The sequence below is a fragment of the Hippocampus zosterae genome, chromosome 8, assembly GCF_025434085.1.
Source record: "Hippocampus zosterae strain Florida chromosome 8, ASM2543408v3, whole genome shotgun sequence".
Classification (NCBI taxonomy): domain Eukaryota; kingdom Metazoa; phylum Chordata; class Actinopteri; order Syngnathiformes; family Syngnathidae; genus Hippocampus; species Hippocampus zosterae.
Window position 1 is genome coordinate 13,943,233 of NC_067458.1, and position 26,757 is coordinate 13,969,989.

The following is a 26,757-nucleotide window of genomic DNA, read 5'->3' on the forward strand; positions in this document are numbered from 1 at the left end:
GAACATACAAAAGTATGAAATTAAATCAAACCAAGCACCGTTTGTTATTGACTTTTCATGAGTACAAGCAGTTTACTCAAATGGCAGTCAGCTTGCTAAATCATCACTGGAAACGTAACAAATGAGCCCATTTACATTTGGTGCGTTGCTCAGAAAGTCCAATTTCATTCAAGTCAAAGTCCAAGTTGAAAGTAAAGCTGGAAAAGAAATTAACTGGGAAACATTTTAAGCTCCTGAATATTTTCTTGGTGTTGTCGACATCACCGTAAATGAGCTGGTTAGATTTAGCTAGCGAGCTGTACCAGGAAAAATTGTCACTTATTAAAAACCAAAATTAAACATTTTACCTCCAAAGTCCAATGCCCACAAAGTGCTACCAAAACAAGTACATTTGATAACCATAGAGCAGGTAATGGAACGAATTGTGAGGTCAGAAAAGGTCTGAAGGCTTATGATTAGCATGAAGCAGCTCGTCTTGTTCCCTTGGTTACATTTTTTTAAGAAGTAATTTAAATTTTAGTTTTATTAAAACAAATGATTTTGAAATGGTAACAACTTTAGCAATTGTGAAGGTTTCACTGTGAGACATTCATTTGTTAGCTTTAGAGGCGCAGGGGTGAAAGGCTGTTTTGTGCTAAACAAAACTGGCTAACTGGCTACAGGCTAACAGCAGTAACATACAGTGTTTCCCCCCCAAAAAACTTTTTAAACCAGAGATTCCCAACCAGTGTGTCACAAGTTCGCAAAAAAAATAATGACAAAAATGCACTGTGTTGAAATGCATCTTTGCAAAACTATCTAGGGCTAGTGACGTACTGTATCACGCAGGGCAGGCAGAATAACTAAACTTCCACTAAATGGCAGGTGAATTGAATCTGCATGTCCACCATTTACATTGTTTTTGTTTTTTTAATGAGTCACATTTTTCTTCATGTAAAATATGTCCTTGGTTCAATCAAGGTTGGGAAACACTGCTTTAAACCGTTGCAATTTAGCATCCTGCAGCAATTGGCACAGCTGAAGGTCCATGAATGACATCGGCACAGAATTGATCAACAAGTTAAGCGCATACATACACATACGCACTCACACATCACGTCGGACACCTCAGAGATTCCCAAGATAACTATTAAGTTCACATTCTATTCCAACAACAAAAATGCAGTGATCCTCAAAGCGTAGCAGACGTGAGTCACTGCCCAACTGCAAGACAAGGCAGCTTTATTGATGTTGCACATTTCATACACAGGACTCAGTTGTACTTAAATTTTAAATACTTTTTAGGAACAAAACCTGATTACCAACTACGCTTTATTTTAGGTGATAGTGAAATAAAGTTTCAGAACCATTGCATTAACGGCACGCGCGCGCGCACTCACACAGGCTATAGAGTCATTGTATGTTCATTGACTGAACCTTGATGAATTGTCACCAAGTGTAAAGCAAAATATTGTACCAAAAATTTGAAGTCAAATTATTTATACACAGACTCGTGTTTGTTGACTACAAGTGCGCCTTAGTGTTCACGAGTGTAACCGAGTGCTTTAAGTGGGCCAGTGGAAAGGTATAAGTGCCTCTATTCAAGACTTTGCTTCGTGGTGATGGTGGAGGCGGATGTAAGGCAGAAAGTGTCCATTGTTTGGACACAGGCACCTGAGATGACACATGATAGGTCCAACAACTCAATGTTAAGCTTTTTTTAAATTTTTTTTTTTTTTAAGACTGCGGTGCTTCTCAACTAGTGGTTGAAAAACTACATTGATAAGATAGATATTTATATAAAATTCATACAGGTATATGTATTAAACATGTTAAATTCATCAGCGCTCCGGATTAGAGGCAAGATAATTGACGCAGGGGATTTTTGTAAAAATTAATTTTGAATCAAAATTTTTTTTTCCAAATTGACTTGGGAGAGTGGAGCGGGGAGTGGTGGATGGCTATATGTCCTGGTTTCGCCAAGTATAAAAGTGAGTGGTGACTTTTTTGGAACATATAAAAACTGGGGGAGACCAGTTGAGAAGCTCTGCTTGGGACGAGCCACTGAAGAAGCAAAAAGGGGTAAGGTTGTGTGTAAATCACGGGTGGGGAACCTCCTTCCAATCATAGTGCTATGAGTGTCATACCAATGATAATTTATGATAACATTCTGTTACTGTGACAATTATTATATATACTATTGCAGAGAGGTTCCCCAACCCTGTTGGAAGTGAAGTCGCATGTGCTCAGTTGTTGAACTGCAGTTTGTGAGTGCATTTCCTAGCATTTCTCTTTGACACGATGTCCACAAGCAGTATTAACAGTTCACAAAAAACGGGTTAATAAACTAAAGCTAAAATACAGAAAATGTTCCAACTTTTTTTGTGGGGGGGGGGGGGGGGGGAGAGAAGGGGGCGGGGGGAGTGGCACCTTACTTCAAGTCCTTGCAGTTCACACCGGGACGTGATATTCCTTCATTTGTTTTCTTTGAAAAAGTCCCAAGAGTCGCTGCAATCCTTGTAGGTGGTGGTCCACATCACTGTGTGTGCTCCTAAGGCAAAGCTTTCCCCAAACACAGCCTAACATTTCTGAGATGTTGGTTGGTGTGGCCTTGCGAGGCAAAAGCACCATTTCATGTGGCAGGTTTTCTCAAAGCGAGCCCAAAATGGCCTACAATTCCATTTAAATTGTCAGAAAGAATGCTTGAAGTGGAACCATTTTTTTGGAAGGTGCTTAGGGGGAAGGAATTTGGTCCAGCGAATTTTCTCACACCTCTGTGACAAATTGCTCTCTCTTGCGGTGCAGTATCGGGGCGGTGAATCCCAGCCAGATGGGAGAGATCATGAGGGGTGCTGTGGGAAATTATTAGCCATTTGTGAAGACAACTGATTGGCATTTTGCTTTTTACTGGACACTCTTCTGTTTTCGGCTGTGCTGAAGCCAATTTGTCTCTACAATACTAACAAATTACTTTTGCTCCATTTAAATTTTTATTTGTGCATCATCACTCACTAGTCCGTAGAGTAAACTTACTGTACATTTGTGTGATTAATGAGAAGCGATCGACGTCACTTGGTTTGTTGTGGCACATTCGGAGTCTTACGAATCCACCTAAGCTCTCCATTGACTAGCTGGCAAACTCCCTCTAAACATGCGCGGCGATCTCCTTCCTGTGCTGATGAATGCCAGAGTTCCTCTTCCACTAAATATCATCAGTCATTTGCAGGGACACGTGAAATGCCAAATGTCACCGATTATCGTGTTTTCTGGGGAGCGCTTCTGCCCGGAGCACAGGCCGGGAGTTTCATGCCACACGGCTGTGACATAATGGCAATAAGTAGAAAGAAAACCCGAAATCCTAAAGTTTTTAAGAAAAAAGAAATATTGGAAATGAAAATTCTAAACATTATATATATGCATACATGATGCATATATATATATATACACGCCTTTACATATATACTGTCTTTTTATATATAAATTTACAAATTACACACATAATTAGAACAGATTATGCTTTTTGTTTGTTTTAGCAATTTATCCCTTGACTGGTTTTGATTGGGCTGCTTGAAAATATTCAGGTTGCTGTGGAGGGGGAATAAAAAGGCGAAAAGATTGTTTCAAGGGCTACACCGTGGATGACTCCTTCAGCTCTTGCCCTGCATGAGTCAGGTTAGGTTGCGTGAAGGGTGGTGTGGGAGAGGGCGGGGGAGTGAGGCGGGTAATTCAGGTGCTGATGGAGGACAGCCCAGAGGAGGTTGGCTTCATTTAGTTCCAGATCCGCAGGAAACTGTCCCAGGACCCGGTGCCCACAGCCATGCCATCCTCCGTGACGCCCAAGCAGCTCACCCTGTTGTCGTGGCCGGCGAGCACGCCTGTGTGTAAAACAATAAGAAGTCTTCAACACGAAAAAGGAAATGCATCTTATGTGAAGCCACAATAGACACACATCCATTTTATGGTCGTTTTCTGCCATCTTGTGACTCAATCGTAATACTACAGAGAGCATTAGAATAATTTCTCCAGTAATATTTAGGCAGTACTTTTTATAGTACAAAATCTTAGAAATATCAACGTACAAAAACACCACCCATAATTAGCTTCACAGCAGTATTTTTCTTGTGGGATTATTCAATGCAAATTCTGCACGTCATGTAATAGTTGTGCATTCTAGTTGGGTCTGGCCCATGAAAGGGCTCCACATACCTGCCCGTTCGCCTTTCAGAGTGTCCCAGACGTTGCAGTTGAAGTCGTCGTAGCCGGCCAGCAGCAAACGGCCGCTCTTTGAGAAAGCCACGGATGTGATGCCGCAGATGATGTTGTCATGGCTGTACATCATCAGCTCCTGGTCAGCACGCAGGTCAAACAGCCTGCAGGTGGCGTCATCTGAGCCGGTGCCAAAGGCATTGCCATTGGGGAAAAACTGCAGCAAGGATGAAAACGGGCAAATCAAATGATTTGTTGATTTTTATTTATTTTTTTGTTTAATCACATTAGTTTACAGGACACTTGGTACTATCCAGGTTTAAAGTCCCCTCAATGTGGCACCAGAAGAGTTTTTGTGCAGGATTGACAAATTCTCTTAATATGCATCTTCAGCTGTTTATCTACATGCAGGTGGGATATATCAGGGATTTGGTGCCACATGAAAAAAAAAATGTCTCTTGGTTCCTCACCACTTCAATACCTCAAATTTTAAAAATAACATTTTATAAGGGCCCAGTGAGTCATGATTCTCCTCCTGACGGATCCCATGTCCACATTATGTTACAGTATCATTTTAGCTGCAGTGGAGGTTACATTTTACATTATGCCCAGCTCAAACCCATTTTTTTTTCATCTTTTATGTCATTCACGACTGTCATTCTGACAGATTACCAGATAAATTATGATTGGATCATGACAAATCAGTAATGTTACAATGGTACACCCCAAGGTGCTCACTCCAGATATAGCATCAAGCACAATGTCTGGTGAATTATCATGATGCACAAACCTTTATTCTTTATTGTATTTAATTATGTCATTACTGTACAGTATGTTTGCATAAAGTACAACACTGTAACGTTATTACCAGAGAATAATATGGCCATCCTGGGATAGCAAGTACTAAAACCATAAATAATTTATCAGTCTGACACCCAAAGGTAATCTCAGGCAATCAAAAAAAGAAAATGCCATATGAACCATCTTCGTCAAGAATTTCCTTCATGTGTGTATGTGTGGGTGTGTACGTGTGTGTGACTCACAGTGACAGCATTGATGTCGGACACATGGCCAGTGAAAGACTGCCTGCACATGGCGTCACGAATGTCCCACAGCTTGGAGGTGGCGTCACAGGCTCCAGAGACAAAGGTCTTGTAGTCCGGGCTGAGAGACAAGCTCATCACATCCCCCGTGTGGCCGGTGAATGTTGTGGCCTGCTGGCCTGTCTCTATGTCCCACAGTGCGCTGGAAGGGAAAGTGGATAGTGGACCAGAATTTCCTCAAAGCTGCCCGGAAGTCGTTTTGCATGGCCTTTCTAATCCCCTCCCAAACCCTGGTTTTTGCTTCAGCGACCGCTTGGCCAGCCACTATCTGTTAGCTGCCTCTGGGGTCCCACATGTTAAAAAGGCCCGAAAAGTCGATTTGAATTCAAGGATAGCTTCTGTTATTCCCCCTTCTTTTGTAACTAATATTTAAGGTACAAAAATATATTCAAGTAAATATCTTTACACCATAATTTCTTTCAAAATAACCTGTCCATATAGCCGTAACTGGTATAAAGTATAAGGCAACAGACATGGCTGCTTCATTTCCACATAATGGTAGACCGTTATCAAACACTTTGTAATATGCAATACAGTATAGAGCGGCAGTCTTGTACCACAAACCAAACTGCTATTTTGTGCACCCTTTCATGAAAACTAGATTTATGCATGGAACATCAGCAAGTAAATGCACACTCACCAGGTGGTGTCTCCAGAGCTGGTCAGTATCTGGTTGTCATCCAAGAAACGACAACAGGACAAATAACCTGAAAGAAGAGATTCATGCATCACCTATATGCACCTACATGTATTAAACATGACTCATGATTACATTGCTCTGACGACACTTCTGCAAACTCATCCAGCACAATGCACGTGTGTATGTTTGTGTGTGTGTGTGTGTGTGTGTAAAACTAGGCGCAACATACAGTAGACAACGACATTGGACCCAAATGTTAACATTTCCGTTGTCTCAGAATCATCTTTATTGTCCAAGCATGTAAAACACACAAATAATTTGTCTCCGGTAATATAGGCTACACTGTGTTGCAATAATAAGCTACTACGATAAACAAAAAGACATGACATAAGTTTCGAAAGACTTGTTTACTTCATCAAACAATAAATCAGTAATTCAGGAAGTCTGTCTCACTGACCTCCAAAGAGAATTTGTATTTAGCTTTTTTTTACCCTCAATCATCTTATACGGAGTGCTTTCCGACGCTCTTCCACAAGAATGCAAGACCATTGTTCTGCCCACCTGTATGACCCGGTAGCTCCCGGGTGACACGCACACTGCCCTCGCGGGTCTTCAGGCTGTATATGGAGCAGATGTTGTCCAGGCCACCACAGGCCACATAGTTCCCAGAGGGAGCATAGGCGCATGTCATCACCCAGGAAGAGCGCAGGGGGATAGCATGCATCTGTGGATACCAACCGCCTTTTTATATTAACACTGCCAAGAAATTATTAAAGGTGTGAACTGTTAAATACATTTTAAGGGTGTTCTATCTAGTTAACTGCCGTCTGGCAGTTTTCTGACCTTATTTGTGGTGTAACTGTCCCAGATGATAAGCTTTCCATCTTGCGAGGCACTGACAAGAAGCCTAAAAAGAATAAAAGAAAAAAAATAGAGACATTTGTGCCTGCCTTGTACATACATTGTACTATGGTGCATGCATCTGGTGCTTTCAAAGCGATGACAGGCAGACACCGTGCGTGCTCTGTGTAGACAAAATTTAAGGTGTACTGCAGAATGCATCCATCTTGTGCCCCCTTCTTTCCCAGTCCTGCTTCATGTAATATTAGTCACAATGAAATCTTGATGAGTGAGGAAAAAAAAACTACAAAAAAAACCCCAAAGAAACTGCAAAATGAGAAATCTAGAAGGGGAAGAAAATGAGAAGGGGCGGAGAGTACTGGAGGAGACAGAGCAATGCCCAAGTAGTGCAAATGTGGAAACACCCCGACCGCATGTTTCCTGCTCTCTAGGGACAGGAAGTGGCTTGATGGGGATGTGCTACAATCAAGCGGGGAGCCACCGAGCACAAATGTCAGTAGCTGTGTACAAAATAAACTCCCTGCTGGATCACACAGAGTGTGCACACATGCTGGATAAACTGCCATCTCAATCACCCACATAATGTTAAAAAATGGTTAGTACATTTGCCTCTGATAAAAAGGTAAAGGTTGTAGAATTCCCCCAGAATGCACATCATAAAAATAGAAAGCCACTGCAGGGACTACATGCACATGTAAAAAAAATAATTCTTGGTGCAAGAGTTAAAAATGCAGTTTGTATGCTTTTTATGATGTGGAAAGTCCATGTGCACAAACACAGTTGGACCACCAGTTTAGTCTGTGACTCTTTCTGAATCATTAAAGTTTTGGAAAAGTTCTCAAACTGCATCTCTAAGGTGGTATTCAACAAGCTGTGTTTGATGCCGCTGTCCGTGCACTGCAAACACCCCCCGTGTGATAGGAATGGGAAATCAGTGCTAATAAGTAAAAGTGGAGGTGCCAGTGTCATTCACTTATGGTGGTATTAGTCTTATTAGTAGAAGTAGTGGTAGCAGCTCTACATAGCCCCACACCTGGGACTGCCGTCACTGGCCCAGTGCATCGCATTGGGAGAGAGATGGACAGAGAAAGGTTTAAGACACATACTGTACAAAGACACAAAAATACTGAAACTCAAACATGTACTATAGTTATCACTTGATTACACACACTCAAGACATCCACATAATATACTTGGGTTCAAATGTGCTGTACATAAACACAAGAGGTTGGATAAAGCTACGACAGTATTTGCTTTGTCTGAGGAAGAACTACCGTACACTACCTGGAGTAACTCCCCCAGTGCATTGCATAGATCTTGGCCAGGTGGCCCCTGAGAGTGCGTCGCGTCCGCATCTGTATCCGGCCCACTGAGTCCAGACCAGCTGTGATCTGCCAAAACACAGGAAGGACTGTCAGTAGTTACACGCACTTATCACTGAAAACGCACACCACTGGATTCTACCGTAAAAGGTACTTTCAAAACAGTATCTGTCAACAATGGATGTGAACAGCCCCATCAGGAACCAGAATCAGTTAAGATAAGATATCCTTTATTCGTCCCATACTGGGGAAATTTACAGCATATTCACAAAAGCTCTTTTGAGTGCATGTCGATAAATGCATCAAATCACAATACAGCAACTGCGTATGCCTTTTTGTGCCACATGCTATCATGTTCTTAAGTTGCAAGTTCATTATTGTGGATACCTCGGAATGCCTCTTGACAGTAAATTTATGAGCCACAAAATTACATGTACATTTAGATACAGACCAAAGTGTACTGGGAAAATTGTGCCTCAGGAGTCAGCAAAATATTCATAATCAAGTTAAAACGGAATCTGGCTAGACTTAAATAAACTCGGTGAGGGTTAACTCTATGCATTCTTTGACGTTCATTCTGCAACATCATCAATAAAGACTTTTAAAGAAGAAATACACAGGCCATACCACAAGATGCAAACCACTCGTCAGCAAAAGGAATTGTAAGGTCAGAAGGGATTTTGCAAAGAAGTACAGACATTTTATGGACTGGATTAGACCAAGATGAAATACTACCAAAGTGATAGAAAGGTCAAAGTATGGAGAAAGAATGGGTCTGCTTAGGAGCCAAAACACACAAGCTCAGCTCTGAAGCATGGTGGAGGTCATGTCATGGCGTGGGCTTGTGGCCGGCCCATGGCAGTTGGGCTAGGCTCCAGCACGTGCGTGAGTGACCCTTGTGAGGATAAACGATTTGTCGCCTTAATTATGTCCGTTCCCAGACTTTTGCTCACTTCAAAACTAGGTGACTTCATACAAAAGGTGCTCTGTCCCAAGTGGCTTAACACATCCAGATGTGAATACCATGAAAAGAGCTGGAAATCTGACCTTCTGTGATACTGACCTTTTGATAAGAGACACTGAAATTCTAAGTGAAAGATTATTTGCCAAAAACATAGTTAAACCGTTTGAATATTCAATATATTGTGTTTATAGGGTATTCAATTTAATACAGGTTGAATATGCTTTGCATTTAATCTTATTCTATGCACGTTTAACAACAGCCCAACTTCATTGGAATTGGGTTTGTCTAAAACCCAATCTTTTTCACCTGATACTGGATCAGGTGGGAATCACGTGATCAGTCCGGATTTTCAATCATATGATCGAATTGGGACATCCGAAAAAATAATTTGCTCTCATTCTCAAAGTGGGACTCCCCCACCGAATATATGCACTTGAATTAAAGGTTGGATTTGCCTCTCATTTTTCAAATCTTTGTCCTTTATTTATTGATAGATGGATGGATATTGATATATATAGATGGATATAGGTAGATAGAAATTAGAAGCTAAAAAACACATCTTAACAAGGGGTGTCAATAATTATGGAGCGCAGTGTGTTTTTTCTTAACTTCCACTTACCTGTGACAAAGTCGAGTCACTGCAGGCTTTCCTGGCATCCTGCGGTGAGCAAACAAAAACGACATTTTAAACAGCAACACGTGCACCATGTATGACAAAAAAAGGGGGGGGAGCAAACACATGGCATGTGTCATTGTCACTTATGAAAGTGTTTGTGTCATAGCATACAGTGAAGACAGTCGCTCACATGTGATGAACACGCACATTCAGGCAGGAGCGTGCATAGGATTTTCAAGCTCACAATAATTATGATTATTATGTATGCTCTAACGTGCCCCATTGCACTTTCGGGTTTATATTAATGCTATCTGATTATAACTTTTGTAATGCTATAATATGGTATATAAAAATTACATATTTATACAATATGTAACCATTTAACAGTAATATTGGATACATGTGGGTCTCATGCAGTTAACTGGTGCTTATTTTTCAGCCATTTCCTTAAAAGTACACATTTTTGAGCAAAGAAAACACTTTCAACTCACACTGACTTTTTTTTTTACAATATTGTAGCACCATTTGACATTTTTCTACTGAACAAACAAAAACAAATTCAGCAAGTTATGGTTTTTGAGGTGTTCTCATTTCAAAGGTTAAAATAAATGTAACCGGGCATTGAACTACACACAATATTGTCGTACCCGGATCTGATTGCGTAGTTGATCTGCCTCCTGCCGCAACTGTTCCAGCTCACTCATTGTGCCGCAGATGTCTTCAGGTCACAAGCCACACCAAATGCTGACTGTGTGAGGAAATCGCACACTCTCTCGCATACACACTTCCACACACCCACACAAAGACAGACAGAGATGAACACCCGCACTCTCTCGCCTGCAAACACCTGCAAGAAAAAGAGAACGTAACAATTAAATTCAGCAGACAGATGCAAAGTTACTCATCCTTCCATCAAACAAATGTACTGTATCCTGTTTGGAGAGCAGCAAAGGGTGGAGCAGGGCTGAGGCCTGCCAGGCGGTCTGGCTCTTCAAACACCCCCAGCATGATTCAAAAAGGCCATCTGAGACCCACTCTGACCTTTAACACACACTGAGCATTTTGGGTTCTTGCACTGTACCGCAACATACAGTACGAGTTGGCCAGCAAAAGAGTAAGCCCTTTCCACAATTTCATAAAGGTAGGCATTTTTCTGAACCCTTCTGTCTTGCTCAGCTGTATGAACAGCACTAACCTGGATAAACTTTCTCTGTCTCACAGTTGGTAAAAGAGGCGGTGTGACACTAGAGTGGCAGGACATTACTCATTGCTGGGTAACCTTCCACCAATCTAATCGGCGATATCAGATTGGCCAATATTTTGTATTTACGCACATTTTATGATCGGCTATAATGTCCTCATTTGCCAATCCGCAGTATTTCCACACATACCGGTATATTAAATTTCTTTTGTTGTGCAGAGATTCCGCTCGAATGCTTTGCTTAGGAGAGAAAAAAAAATCACTCAAAATTTGGACAAAGCTTATGTACAGTCATCAGGAACTTCTGAGCTCAGCTGGCAAAATACGTCAACCGTCCGTCCCTCTCCAAGCATGTCCACCAAGAATACGGTAAGTTCATTTCTACATTAGTGCAACAGGAAACGCTCGAGCAACAGAGCTAACCCAACGTAAAGGACGCCAACTTACTTTGCTTAGCACGAGTGTACATGAGTAAAACCTCACTCCTCTGAGCCTTCAAAACTGCTGACTTGGTGGCAGCGTGGCTTTGATGCTCTAGTAGTTGCCACTTGGACAGCTCAGCAGTCACAATTACTACCCCAATAAGCGAACCCACACATCAAAATAACACGAAGGAGTCAAAGGTGCTTCTCCAGCATGACGTTTCAGTGGGGCGAGGTGGCTCACCTCTGACTGTCAACATACATCTTAGAGCAGTGGTCCTCAACTAGAAATACTGTCGGTCCACTTTTTTTCTTTTAATAAGATCAAGGTCCAGTCCCATGCACAGCGGTCATGGGGAGCAGGGCAATATGCCCATTTAGTATGGTCAAGCTAAGCTTATACAAATCAACACTCCTCACAACCAACCAATGATGGGGTGCACGAAAATAACAATTATTCACTTTGCCAGTACACAGCAAATAATGAGGGGTAATGAGGTTAATAATAGAAATAGCCCTTTTAGGGAAATAAGACATTTTTATTTTAACTTTGTTAAACAGTAGTTGTAATTTTCCCATTAATTTAACAAAAACAAAACAAACTACTAATTTTAGCAAAATAAATACTAAACATAAAAACCAAAAATATCCTTTTCATTTGTACAATTCCCCTTTTCACATCCCTTCTGAAATCACTTAAAAAATATATCAGAAGAGGAGTTAAGAACCATTTTAAATACTGACACAAGGGAGCACAGGAATGTGCAGTGCTTTTCTTCCACTATAGGTGAATGCAATGTCTGAGGCATGCAAATATTATTTGAGGACGCCATTGGGATGTTCATTTACCATGTTGCGGTGTTCTGCTATTAAACAGCTGCAAAGTAGACGGCAGCAGAACTGCACACAATCGAAACCTCCCGCGATTCGTTTTGTCTAATTGTCTGTGTGCCGCTCTCCTGGGCTGAAGCTGTGAGCACACTGTGGCGTCGCGCATGCGTCTGTTTCCTGACACAATCATCCATTTTGAATGCGTGCTGACGCTTATGTATGGACACACCTTAAGTTCAGAGGAGCCAATCAGCGCATCGTATATGCTTACGCTTATGTATGGACACACCTTAAGTTCAGAGGAGCCAATCAGTGCATCGTTATCACCGACATGCCCTGCTCCAGGCATGGTCTCGAGTGAGTCAAACATTATACACACAAAGTCGCGCTGCCGCGGTCCTCTGCATTACATCTGTTAGTGCACGCAAAGAATACAACGGATAATTTTTACAAGCGATCGCGGTAATGCGCAGATTATAGTCCACAAATATAAAATGTATAACGTAAAAATCAATTTATAAATTATTTTATACAATTTGCCGAGGGTCCGGACAGAGGAGGTCCGGGCAGAGGAGGTCGGCGGTCCGGTCGTGGACCGCGGTCCGCCAGTTGAGAAAGAGGGTCTTAGAGGAACAACAATTTATTTCTAGTTCGAAACAAGATCATAGAGTTAGGAGGTGCAAAATAACGTACATACAGACTAAATAAATAAATAGAGTAATTTCTCCATGACAATTAAGGATAGCGCTCATCTTAAAAATTCACCCCTGGGAGCAGTTTAGTACCAAGGCTCTGTACCCATCCCTTGTCAGCAGCACAATTCACTTCATTCTGCCATGCAGAAGTTATGAGTCATAAACCTACAAGTTACATTTTTCATTAAAATCATTTCGAAAGAGTATTTAGTTGTATTTTTGTTTCTTTTGGATTGTATGATTTGACGGCTGCTACACGTAACCAAAAAAAATCAAGTTTGACCTGTTAAATATTTACTATTCAAAATCACTGGTTTTTCTACCTCCTTTGCCTCCTTGGGGCAAGGAAAAGATTGTTAAACATCGGCGGAAATTCTTGAGAATACTTTTGTTGACCCTCTGGAAACAATTCACAAGTTTTGGACAGTCAATAAACAAGCTATTTAAAAGGACATAATTGGTGATCGGTTTATTTAAAGTTGTGATTGGCGATCAGCCGCAGAAATCCCGATTGTGTCAATTCTAATGCTGGGATGACAAGAGGGTTGTTGAATACATATTACAGTATTTTACTCATCACACCAGGTGCCGACATTTACATCAGTGCTCATCAAATATACGGACGATGCTGTGTCACTGTGTGAAAGCACACGCAGTTCTGGGAATGTCTTGCTTCACCAAATCCGGTTTAAAATGCAACAGTGTACAGTACAATTTTGCGGGATCTCCTGTATCTCACCACCGCACATTAAGGAAGTGAGGACACTAATAATTCCAAGTTTTGAATTACATGCTCTTCCATATCCTTGCTGATGTTTTTGTATTTCATGTCCATAATAAAGGTCCCACTTTAAATTTCAGCAAGTGTCACTTGCCAAGAAGAGAAAACATCTCTGCCAGAAAAAGAAGCACAGCTATATCAAAGTTAGAGTTGATTATGACGAAGCTGAAGCTGTCTCCATTTATGGGGGCTTATACGGTTTGTTACATAACAAAGCAAGATTATGCAAAGACTACTTAACATGAATTGATTTCCAGGAAACTTTGGAGGTGAACTATGATCATGGGCCAAAGAAGTGCCATTAAATGAGGAGTTGTACAAGTAGAGTAGGTCCAAGTAAGATTAATTTTGACTAGGACAAGATGGAGGTCTCAACGGGAGTCATTTTATCTAAAATGTTTCTGGTGTCTTCTGGTCATCTTTACATGAATGTGTGTGTGTGTCCATTCGTTTGCATGTAGCCCCTTTCTTTACCATGGGGAGCCTGAATGTGGGTCGCACAGCACTTAGAAATTGCTTCCCCACTTTAAGACAACTCTCTTAGATTAAATTTTCAGTTCCACTTTCTATAATTCAATAATTACAGCTGATCCATCCCCTCTCTCTTCCTTGTTGGAAATCAAGCAAATGTCAAGAGTGAGAAGTTTATTTCTTTGGATTAAAACCGCTGTTAGTTCTGAATGGAGCCCAATTACTGTCACGCAAGCTGCATTTCAAGTTCTGTAACTTCCTTTTTGAACGCATGGCCAGGTTTTCTCAGCTCAGGAGGTATCAGACTGGAATGACGTGTCACTGCGGCCAGGCAATGAAATTGTTTCAGCTGCCCAGGAAAGACGTCACACTTTCCCCCTGGCTGACGCAACTCCCCTGAAGAGAGAGAGGCTCTTGGATCTGGCTAAACCGTGACGTGCATTACCTTAATAAACAGATCTGCATGTCATTCAAAGTACCGCGTCATCCACAACACCTTGCGGTGGAGGTGATAAATGACAGGAATGAATTTTCAACACAAACTGCTTGAAAATATTCAATACTTTCAAACATCTCTTCCCTATGATGGTGGTGGCTAGACAGTAGACACTCGCTAAAACAAATATTTACATAAACATATTGGCTACTAATGTGCACACAATTCATTCGAGGCTTAGTGGAAAGGCACTTATACAAATATTAGAATTCATTCAAGAATCGGACTGAAACAGATTTGTGACATGGATGCCACAGTGAGAAATACTGTAAACAAGGCTATAATTGTGTCATTAGATCAGTGATAGGTGCATCACTTGTTGAATCAATGGTTACAAAAGTAACCTGTGACCAAAGGGCATAGGGTTTTGACTGTCAATTTAGGTATACGTTGTCATTCCACCTTGGTTGAGTTACCCTTCCTTCAACAAATCTAGTGTAACCAGCACATCAAATTCAAGCAAGAAGTTAGCCTGAAAATCTACACATTATACTTATGAACTATTATACTCGCAGGTTTATCAATCGCAAGAAGACCTAAATCTAGCTAGTCATTGGGAGCATCCACGCTTGGGGGGTATACTGAGAGTGCGCACTGACCGTAGCCGGGTTTACATCAGAATCAGAATCGCCTTTATTGTCATTGTATTTCATACAACGAAATTTGGGTGCCACTCCTTAGTGCATTTAGTAAAAAAATAAAATAACGGGTTCATGAATACAAAGCTCAACAACACACAATACATGGAGCCAAGCATTTTGATTAGAGTGGATACGAATGAACACACGGAATGAAAATGCTCCATATAAACGCCTCAATCGGAATAAAAAGGCAGAGTCTTAATGGTCTTTCATTTGGATTCATATTCCTTTTGCCAGTCCGAACAAGCGCCATGTAAACAGTTTAATAGCCAAGCTGCGTCTGGTCTGTGCATGCTCCGTCTTGACAAACGCGGAGTGACATTGTCATATACGGCCTTGAATATGGCAGCAGCGTACCTCAGCTCTTCTGTAACAGGAGAACTTTTTTTTTTAAGTACTAGGAACATGTTTTTATCAAGATGCTGCTTTAATAAGTGCTAAAACAATAAATGAACTCCACCTTGACAAATCATGTGATGTCAATTGTCATCTGGTTTATGGGAATAATTTAGCGAAGCTTGTAAACGGCAGATTGGAAGAGATCACGTCACATGTAAACAGCTTTACCAGAGATCGCAATGACAAAAAGTCTCAGTGGAAAACCAGCTCATGTGAAATAATGCCCATTTCACACACTTGAAAATTCTTTAGAGCGGTGGTTCTTAACCTGGGTTCAATCAAACATCGAGGGGTTTGTGAATCGGTCTCAGGGGTTCGACAGAGCATCTGCCATGGAGGTAAAGGCACACCTGACTCAAGATGTCGATTAGTTATGACACACCCAGTGCTACAGGAAATTTAGTTCACTCAGTAGTCACCGCGTGACTGTCGTGATAGTACGGTGTGTGATTTTATTTTTTTAGAATGTTTTAATACATGCCAACTATGCCGAGCAAAAAAATAAATAAATAAAATTAAAAAAAAGTGGTCGGACAAATACATAGCACATGGATTCACATGCATCACAGAACGTGATGGGACTCAGCATCCTATCTGCATGATTTCTCAACTCCAGTCTCGCACCGGCAAAACTGAAGTGATTCAACACTTCTTGAATCAGATTTTTATTTTTCACTAAGGTGAATGTAAGTATGAACTGGTTGGGTTCGGTACCTCTAACAAGGTTAAGAACCACTGCTCAAGAGCATTTTACAGAATATATTCAGACAGTGGCTTGGGGTATTCATTTTCTCAAATAAATATGAGGGAAAAAAAAAACCTTAAATCCTAAAAATATTAGGTGCCAGATTGAGGTGAGTAAGATGAATGAATTACGGCATTGCGACTTTCAGAGCAGACAATAGAATAGAATGCATGGCCATCTGTACAGGTTAAAAACAAGTACCGGTACATTGCAATTTTTGTGAATATGCCCCACAAATAAAAGTGTATTCAAGAAAGGTGCAGATTTTTTGGGGTGAAATCCGATTTTTCCGCATTATCATTCACATTACATTACAATTACAGTCTCAGTCTATCTGGTGTGTGAACCAAATTTTGTCAGGATCGTTTGAGTCTGTCCCGACTACCAAGTAGGAGTTCACAAATCACAACGGCTGACTGAGTCAGTTACAAACTGGTGACAGTAGGTTCAATCAACCGGGTATAGACATGCATGTTCAAATAACCTGTTCATGACTTGTTCAAACATCCAGAGAATGGAAGAAATGCTTGGTGTGCTTCTCGTGAGTCAATTTTCCAGAAAGCCCAGTTGCCACTTCTCGTAAGCCATTATATGCTTGTGGACTAATGTCAACACACCTCTATTTGGCAAACATCCAATTATATGATTGCGTTGTTTTGGTTTCATCACTCCAAACAGAAAATAACACATGCATGGTAAACGATCATATATTTAATTTCAGTCAGAGATGAGATGACTAATAGTGCTCAGTAAAAATATGAAGCAACTATAAAAAGTGTATCAATATATTTTTGCTGCTTAAATGGCTTACAAGACATTTGTGCAACAAATACTGTATATCATTTTCATTTGATGACTTTTCATGAGGTGGCATGGTGGGTCAACTGGTAAGCACGGCACACACTTCACAGTGCCAAGGTGAAGGGTTCCATTTCAGCTCCGACATCCAGGTGTGGAATTTGCATGTTCTCCCGTGCCTGCGTGGGGTTTCCCGGGCACTCCGGTTTCCTCCCACATTGCAAAAGCATGCATGGCAGGTAACTGGAACATTCTAAATTGTCCCGAGGCGTGATCGTGCGCGTGAAAGGTTGTTATTTTATGCGTGCCCTGAGATTGGCTAGCAACCAGTTCTGGGTGTACCCGGCCTACTGCCCAAAGACAGCTGGGATAGGCTTCAGCATGACTCTTGTGAGGATAAGCGGATTAGGAAATGGATGGATGGACTTTTCACGACAATTTTTGAGGTGATGACATTTATGATTTTCTTATTGAAATGCCTTGTTTTGTAAAAAAAAAAAAAAAAAAAAAAAAAAAAAAAAAAAAAAAAAGCATTGGCTTAAAAACTTGCAGCTTCACCCCACAGAGTTTTGGTAAGGTTGGCTCTAAAAATTCTTTTTTTTGCCGTTTTCTTTGACTGAAGCTGAATGAATAAAATCGGTCAAATTAAATTCCTGTGTGCATGTGTTGCATAGTCAGTACATAGACGAAAATTTAGCATGAACACCACTGCTAACCGTAATAGACAAACTACAGAAATATTTCAACATCACAAAGTCAAAACCAAAGTGGTACTTGTAAACAACCGCAATGTATCTGACCATTAGGCATCTTCCAACTGCTTATGGTCATTTATAGAGTAAAGATCAATTATAGTCTAATAATGAAGCAATTTTTTTTTTTAATTTTTTAAGTCATAACCATCAAAATTAAAGAAAGGCAGCCCATTTCCTGTCTCGGTTTTACTCTCAAGTATAGTTACAAACAAAATTTATAACATGATCTAAATAAAGCTGACTATTCTCAATGTTTATGATCACCCCCCAAAAAATCTTTAAGGAATCCCAACACTCCTAACAATAGTGACATTGTGAAATGACCACTGCATGGCAGCTGCTATGACAATACTGCCATTTATTATCTTTCAATAACAACACTGTCATTGTCAGACTGGGGCTGCTGGTGTACCGGTAGTTAAAAGGTACTGCAATACCTCAATCAAAAAAAAAAAAAAAAAAAAAAAAAAAAGATGCAATACAATAAAGTCTTTCTAGATCTTTCAAATCCAAACTACCCTCCGCCCAAGAGAATGACTGTGTACAGTTCCACAGCTATTTAACAATTACAAATAAGAGGGAAAATATGCTTTCTTCCAACCGTTTGTCACTCCCAGGTGAATTTTACTGTAAAACAAAGAATTATGCAATGCAGTGTGCCATCTTAACACGAAATGTCAAATGGGCAAAGAAGCATTTCAAGAGTAATCCAAACAAACCCCGATTTCCCAAACATTCCACAAGGTGGTAGGTAAGCAAAGTACTGTACTAGATAAAACACCTCAACTCACTTTGACAAAGTTGCAGACTTCCACCCTAAATGGTGCTGCTGTTTTACCACTAAAGCTTGAGACAGTGCAAATAGGTTTTTCATCTACTTGTGGGTGTATGACCTGACTGATCATTTTTGGGATAGTATTATAAATTAGGGATGTTATCACATTTTTGTGGACCTGTATCCAAATCATTTGATTTTGCGTCACGATCAAATACCTCTGCAAAGCCATGAAGATAAAAATGACCACATCCAAATTGTCTTAATTATCTTTTATTAAAAATGTAATGTTAATAATAGTTATCCAAGGTGATACCTTCGTATATGGCTGCAAATCAACAGTGGTTCAAATCAAGTAAAGAATTTAAATGTTTTACTGTTTACTTTATAATTTAAGAACATTTTTAAATCTAATCTTTTTCAACAGATGCCGATCAGCTGAAAAAAAAATGTATACCGTACACTATATATATATTTTAATCATATGAGCGGCCCTGATTTCCAATCATGTGGAGTGGATTGGGACAATCCTCGTTATGATTTGATCTGTAATATTTTGTGTTGCTGACAGTTATTGAGGTTAATGCAAAAAAGTGACCTGGCATAGCAAAATGAGTTAGTCAGAAATGAGGTTTTGTCTGAACAGGGTTCTACATTAATTTTCCACCTTTTCGTACTCATGCCAACAACTTTCTCAGTTGGTATATTTATTTATTTATTTTATTTATTTTATTTGAGTTCAGCACAATACCAGGCTTCCTGATTCTCCATAACAGTATTCGATGGCATATCGCAGTAGATTGACAGTGACTTGAGTTATTATTCTTGCGAAAAATGTTAGCATGAACAAGATGTTTGCAACTTTTGATTGTTCCACGCAATTTGTTACAATGTTTAGTATTTTGAGTTGAGCGTGGTCAAGGAACAAATTCAACTTGAAAGTCAAGACAGAAGTATTGGACTACTTTTTTGAATCTGCCTTGTCTCTCTCTGACAAGGAGGACGGATTTTTTTATCAAGACCAGGGCAATAGTACTGTGATAAGTAATTATTTCATAGTTTAAGCATTATTCATGAGTTTTACTTTAATTTTTTCTTTGTAAAATAACATTTATCATTGCTTGTTAGAACAATTATGTTTGAATAAGTATGATTGCACAACTTGTAGTAGAAGTGAAACAACAAATTTGCTTGGATTTGAGATTTGTTTCATTTCAAACACAACACAGCAGAATTTGTTTGTGCTACAAACATCATAATGGCGAAAAAAACATTAGTCATTTTATTCATTTTTTGTCTGGATTATTTTTCCCTTTGATTTATATAGTCTTGTCTCAGATACTCTAGTGTCGATAATATTTTGGCCTCGGGCTGTCTACAACACTACAAGGTACCACTGTACGTGCTGTTTTTTTTTTTTTTGCCAGTTGTCCACAACCTACTTGTTGAGAATCTCCGCACTAGATAACAGACGCATTCAAAATGACCCAACTGTACCTTCAGAGTATTTAATGTCCCCGTTGAGTAACTACTCGCTTTGAAGGGGTTTTTTTTTAATCAAAGGAATCATGAACAGGGTGCATTTAAAGGATGATATTGCAGATGTACCCATGAAATGGCTGAATTTCCAAGCAAACATAGTGCAACCACAAAAAAAATCTTGGCCACCCTGGCGGGCTTGGATGGGTGGCCTCGCCGGTATATCGAACGGAATTGATAAAAAAAAATTAAAAAAGAGACGCGGTATGTTGAGCTAGTACATGTAAGAAAACCTGCTATGTGTCAATAGCACGTTATGCGTCCATACGGGTCTACTATCGTTTTACTTCCACACGAGTTTCATTTGACAGGTTGGAAACAGGCCGCCTGGATAGAGTCGCTTGCCAATTCGCCAAGAAACACAATACAGAGAAAGGAGGCAATAGCATCGTGAGGACATTTACGTCAAGTTGCTCGGTGGTCAAAAGACCTTTTGTTTCGCTTTATGAGTAGATGAAAGTGTCTCCAGTGAAAAGCAGGAAACAACGAAGGCAGCGGCGTTGGGAAACAAGACATCACGTCCTTACCTGAAAAACAGTATTTTCCCTCCCCTTTATAGTCTTGCCCGTCCTTATAGTGAGTACCAGGGCGGTCACACGACGATCATAGTCCTAGCTGTGATTGAAGTTCTGTTCAGCAAATTTAGGGGGTTTCCTGTTTCTGGAGCTGGCTCCACTGTGGCCAGATATGACAAAATTTTCTCCAAGCGAGCTAATCACCACACCCATGAAAGTGGGAAGATGGCAACAGCCGACGCTGAAGGGGTGCTTTGGTTTTAATTGTGTGTCGAGATTTTTCCAAACAACCAAAACACATAATAAATCGAAATTCCTCACACTTATTGAAGTTTTAAAACTTTGAGCACAAGGCAATTTCTGTAATATCAGTTCCCAGAACACAGGAAAATAGCATAAAAATATACGTGTACCCTGTCCAAAAATTGGTACAGTCTGTTAGCTCCCCTAGTGAAAAGGGAAGCGACTAGGATACAGGAAGCAAATATTAAATTTACAAAACTGGTTACAACACTGAGTCAATTTTAAACACGGATTTGTTTAAATACTGACAAGCTACTTAAATCACTGAATCAGAGCTGAAAAAGTGCGACACCTTTAATTTGTTTTTAATTACCTAAATTGCCCCAAACAAATATAAACAGCATTACAGTGGTTAATGCTGTTTATATTTGTTAATGCTTTGTGTTTCAGATGTAGATGCAAATACATCTTTAGCAATACAGAACAGTTGGAGTGTGTGATTTTTGAGCTAGAACGACCAAAGTTACCTACCAGCTAAAATGCTCTCATTACAATTTGTCACCCAAATAATTCAGGGTCAAAAGATTATAGTCAGATACTCGGTTTGGACTGTGCTGGGAGACAGCTGTACTAAGTCTCACTTCTCACAATGACACATCACGCCTGGACTGCATCTGGCTCATTGAATGGGATCCCTTTCCCTTCGGTTCGGATGAATTTTTAATGGAGCCAATGAAAGGGAGCAGTGGAGTAGAGTAGGCTTTTCCATATCTCTGCACGAGCTATAATCAATCGAGGGAAGATGAAAGTTGCCCAGCGCTTGGTTTCCTTTCGAAGTGGCATGGGGTCAGATTAAATCTAATTCAATTAACACCCAGCAGTAGTTAAGGTGTGTCAAACTCATTCACTTCCAAACACAAAATGAGAATTAGTGAGGTACTGTATTGTGTTGGTTTATTGTTACGCTATCTGGGATTTTTTTCTACAATCATTGTTATTGATTAACATGATTAATTATGGACTAACATCATTATGGATGAATAAAAACACCATTTAAAAAAAAATCTGCACGCCCTCGATATTAGTCATCACTAATACCAAGCCTGCCAATATGCACTGTGTTCAAATCAAGCAAGACTAAGCAGAAACCTTATAGATTATAGTGCCATATTCTTTCAGATCATGCATCAAGTTGCTCAACACAAGAATGATGTAAAAAGTATATGTTGCAATCTCAGTTTGCCAGTAATTCAATTATTGCAGTGCAACAGCCTTGCATATTTTTCAACAAAAAATAATGCAAGGAAGAGAATATACTGTACTACGGTTTAACTCTTCTGCTTTTTTATTTATTTATCTCTGGTGAAAAGCAGCTGAATGCATTAGCCAGCTGAGATTCAGAGACAGTGTCCAAAAGACACATCTTTGCCCAATTCGGTCCCCTGGTCCTTTGATTGGAAACCAAAAGGGGAGGTGGCAGATTCATACGATAAAAATAGAACATCAATAGCTCTAATGTCTGAAGGGGGTGGTGGGGAGGGGGGGTTCACATATCGGTTGGGATATAAATAGTATCTGGTAGCCTGGACAGGTTACGTTGTACAGTAGCTCAATTGTATTGTTACCTCCAGCACATAATATATGTCAGGATTTTGCATCAATGCAAAATCAAGCTGAGTAACAGTGAAGGATTTGAATTTGTAGCAGTTTAATGGCTCTGGATGAAAGACATGGACTGACTTTACAACATCTCCTATTTGCTAAGCAAAAACTGAGAAGGCTGTGTGTGAGTGTGTACAGTATAAACAGGTAAACTTCCTCTTATTGTATTCTTTGTGGTTTGTATGAAGGCAAATTACTTTGACATCTGATACAATGAATGTGAATGTGTCCTACCAATCAATATACATATATGTAGTTTACATGATTAACACATTTCTGTTATTATATATTTAAAAAAAAACATGACATTTTTACTCTCAATTTCTTTTTGCTTCACATGCGGTGCCAGACCCAAATGGCCGCCATTTCATACTTTCACTGTATCACAGGCAATTAAAAGGTGTAGCAACAGCAAGACCTTAAAAGGCTTTATCAGGGCTGTCTTATCCACCAGACATCGCCCGGGGAGGCTGGCCGTTGCCAGGGCAACCCTCACAAATGGCCACTGACGTCAAGAAGGTAGGAGAAATATCAGGGAGAGCCAGAGCTTCAATGCAGAATGGATTATTGAAGAAAAAAAATGCCTTGAAGAGTGTGACGTGACTTAAAATATGTGTGCTGTGTTCAACTCACGGCTTCTTTCTGAGATAAATTAAAGTTGACAGTTTAAAGCATTAACTTTTTGGCTGACACACAAAATTAACCATTTTCATTCACACACTGCATCTTGCTGACCACTTATAGTCCCAAGAACAAGGATTTCCTCAAGCCTCCAGTAAATGCATAAACTTGTGAGCACTGGAGATTTTGTAGAATTTGAGTTTGGAGAAAGGTAATGAGAGTATTGCGGAGTTGTGATCAAACCAGATATCGGGGTCACATGCTTTGCAACTACAATAGTTTTCATTAAATTTAACTATTGATTCCGGTCGTCTAAACCTGAAAGTTACTGTCTTGAATATTGTTGCCCTTGTTTTGTTCGGCAGATCATACCATGTTCAAGAACACATGGCACCAACATTATGAATTGTGTGCATTCCATGCCTGATGCGCCCACATTATGTTTCACAGGCTTCAGCACCGTTGAACAAGGCTGACACAGTGTGCTTGCATATGCCCGAACATAACTGGATAAAAAAAATACAACAATCAAATACCGGTACTTGAATTTTGACAACATATGACAGGTCTTTGGAGAGACAGTGGCTACATATATTATTATTTTTTGGGGGCGCGGGGGTGGGGGGCAGGATTTAGACATTCATTGATAAAAATTAAAACTTTATTCTCATTCTCAAGATTTTGCTGTTTTTTTTTTTCATCCAGTGTGGCAACTCTACTCTACAAAGTCAAAACAACCAAAATGACTTGGAAAAGGCGATAAAGTCTGGAAGGTTGCAACAAAGCTGTGTTGTGGTCATGAGGTGCTAGTGTTTGTAAACTTGCTTGATATATGGATGAGCACAGCGCAGTGTAAAGGTAGAGGGAGGGGAAACTGGGCTGTAGCACAGTACAGGACAAGTGGACCATTGCACGAGGACACCTTAGTTCACACAGCACTGAGATCATAGTCTTTTGCATTCATTGTTTACTTCCTTGTTATTGCCATAACACATGCTGCTGATTGCAGAAACGCCGGCTTGTCACAACCTGGTCAGACAAAAAAAAAAAAAAATCACAAATTTACTCTAGTGAATGAGTTCACACTGCCATTCATTCGGGTGAAGAGATGACAGCTAGCTGTACGTTGTCCCCCTTTGAGCTTCTTGTCTAATCTCTGTTCTATTGTTGGCACACGATAGACTGTAAGGTTTAGTGAAGTGCCCTCATCATTTCTGTGATAATGTCTCTCGTGATGTGGTGGAATTACAAGATTGGTGAGCCAGACGTCGATTGTGAAGTCAGGGTCACTATTTGCAGAAGGCCAAATGTTGCGCCTCAAATTTCTACTGCAGGAAAACACATGATCCATAGGTGTGAATGTCTGGTTGTTTGTCTAAATGTGGCCTGCAATCTGCTGGCAACCAGTCCAGGGTTTACCCCACCGTTACTATTGCCCAAAGTCAGCAATAATTACAATACATACAATACATGTTGATTTATATAGTTGGCTCCACAGCTCACCCAAAGCCCTACTGATGACAACTGAAATAAAATCGAGGAATGTTAACCTCAAAGGTGATACTAGCCGACAATATATCTTTAGGTTATCCAACCATTCGTGCAGGGGTAACTGTGAAGTACAAGAATCAAATATGGAAAGAGACTCTTCTGTGTTTGATAAATCATTCATGTCCAGGCCTTGAAGAATTGTTTCAACTGAATGTTTCAAGTTTTGAGTTTCAAGTCAACTTTATTGTCAAATGTGCTGTATGTGCAACATAGAGCACAGATGAGATTTATTTCCTCTCAACTACATGAGAGAGAATGTTCAGCGAAGTGAGCAGTTTGTGGGGAATTTCCAACACTTCTGCTATGAGAGTTGTAACAAACATTAAACATGAACCAACGTGCACTTATGTTTCCAGACAAATGAATCACACACATCAGGAACACTTTTGATGGAAACATTGAGCAACACAGATGTAATAATGTCACCCTCTTCAAAAAAGCTTTTACGACTTTGATCTCTCTATTAGTTTGAGTTGAGAATTGAATGTGGCACATGTACAAACCACACACATAAACATGATCAGTAAGGAAAGATATCCATCCATCTTGGTTACATTCTAATACAATTATAGGTTCATACTAGAAAGATACTGAGTTGGAATAATTATCCCTATTCTGTACAAGAAGCTTTGCATGGAATGCAAGCCCAAAAATGCAGTACTGAATGAACAGGAACTAAAACAATAATTTCGGAGGCTTCCTACCTATTGCAAGAAGAACAGCACAGGAAGTGGGTGTTTTCTGTGTAGGTCCTAAATGGCATGGACTTGAAAGAGTGCAGTGTAGAAGCTTCGGAGAGGAGCACTACATGGGGAGATGGAGAGGGAGAGAGGGAGAGAGGGAGAGAGAGAGAGAGCAAAGACGAGCTGGAGTATGAGGCTGCTGTGTGGGAGAGTGAGCATATGGGTGGCACAGAAGATGAGAGATGGAGTGTTTTTTTCATTAAAGGTACAGTGTTGTGAAGTTATCAATGGCTGACATGCTGTTACTACTGCAATGGCAATTGATTTCAAACAAATTAAATTGTGGATAGTTGCAGGTAATAGTAATATTAGTATGGGAGTGCCAGTGACTTATGGTTAAGGGAATCTTGTGTTTGGCACATAATAGAGGTCAAGGACTGTTAAAAATGAGTACTCCCCAGAGTTATTAACGAAGAAGTTGGCCTTCATTTCAACAGGCACTACGATGTTGGGAGGGAAAGTTCTAAATTGTATTCTGGCCTTAAATTCGTGACATTGGTGATAGGAAATTAGGAATCTGAATGTAGATGCCTTTTTGTGTGGTGCTTTTGCATGAAGGCAGAGTTGGAAATGTTCACGCGATCGGGAGTTTCAGTTTACTTCTTTCATTTGAGTCAGACTACATTTATGCAACAATTGAATACATTTGTACCATTAACGTTATTTGTGATTAAATGTCTTAACAGTTCCTTTAGGTTCCTGGTCTTGCAGCACTAGATCCAGCAGATGCCGATGTGCTGAATAATATGACTCATTTGTGCAACTCAACGCCCTCTTCCGCAATCTAACTTGGGAACTGAAGTTGCATTATTGCCTGACATTGATTATAACTTTTGATGAATTCTTGAATGAACCACTTCTGTTGAATCGATACACTGAGCAATTCATTGGATATTTTTGCCTGTTTTCTCCGGTTTCCTCCTACATTCCAAAAACATGCATGGCAGGGTGAGTGAACACTCCCTTGGTGTGTGAGTGTGGAAGGGTGCTCATCTGTGTGCCCTGCGATTGGCTGCCAACCGGTTCAGGGTGTCTTCCACCTATTGCCCAAACACAGCTGGGATAGGCCCCAGCACACCCCGCGACCCTTGTGAGGATAGAGCGGATCAAAAAATGGATGGATGGATTTTTTCCTGTTACAACTTAGAAAAGTGGCGATATTGCACGAGGGTATTGGACAGA

General features: G+C 40.2%; 1 protein-coding gene across 3 annotated transcripts; it reads right to left on the minus strand.

Annotated features, from left to right (window-relative positions):
* Positions 1-1,206: 1,206 nt before the first annotated feature.
* LOC127606157 (guanine nucleotide-binding protein subunit beta-4-like) lies at positions 1,207-25,686 on the minus strand. 3 transcript variants are annotated; one of them, XM_052074235.1, is made up of 11 exons: positions 25,537-25,686; positions 10,339-10,538; positions 9,695-9,733; positions 8,074-8,180; positions 7,823-7,837; positions 6,772-6,835; positions 6,490-6,652; positions 5,929-5,995; positions 5,229-5,430; positions 4,186-4,402; positions 1,207-3,854 (listed from the first exon to the last, which is right to left on the minus strand). In XM_052074235.1, the coding sequence occupies exons 2-11, from the start codon at positions 10,393-10,395 to the stop codon at positions 3,748-3,750; spliced, it is 1,038 nt and encodes a 345-aa protein (XP_051930195.1). In that variant the 5' UTR covers positions 10,396-10,538; positions 25,537-25,686; the 3' UTR covers positions 1,207-3,747. The 3 variants fall into 3 exon arrangements, with proteins under 3 accessions (XP_051930195.1, XP_051930194.1, XP_051930196.1); XM_052074234.1 differs by lacking the exon at positions 25,537-25,686 and adding an exon at positions 20,768-20,973; XM_052074236.1 differs by lacking the exons at positions 7,823-7,837; positions 25,537-25,686 and adding an exon at positions 20,768-20,972.
* Between the last annotated feature and the right edge of the window lie 1,071 nt (positions 25,687-26,757).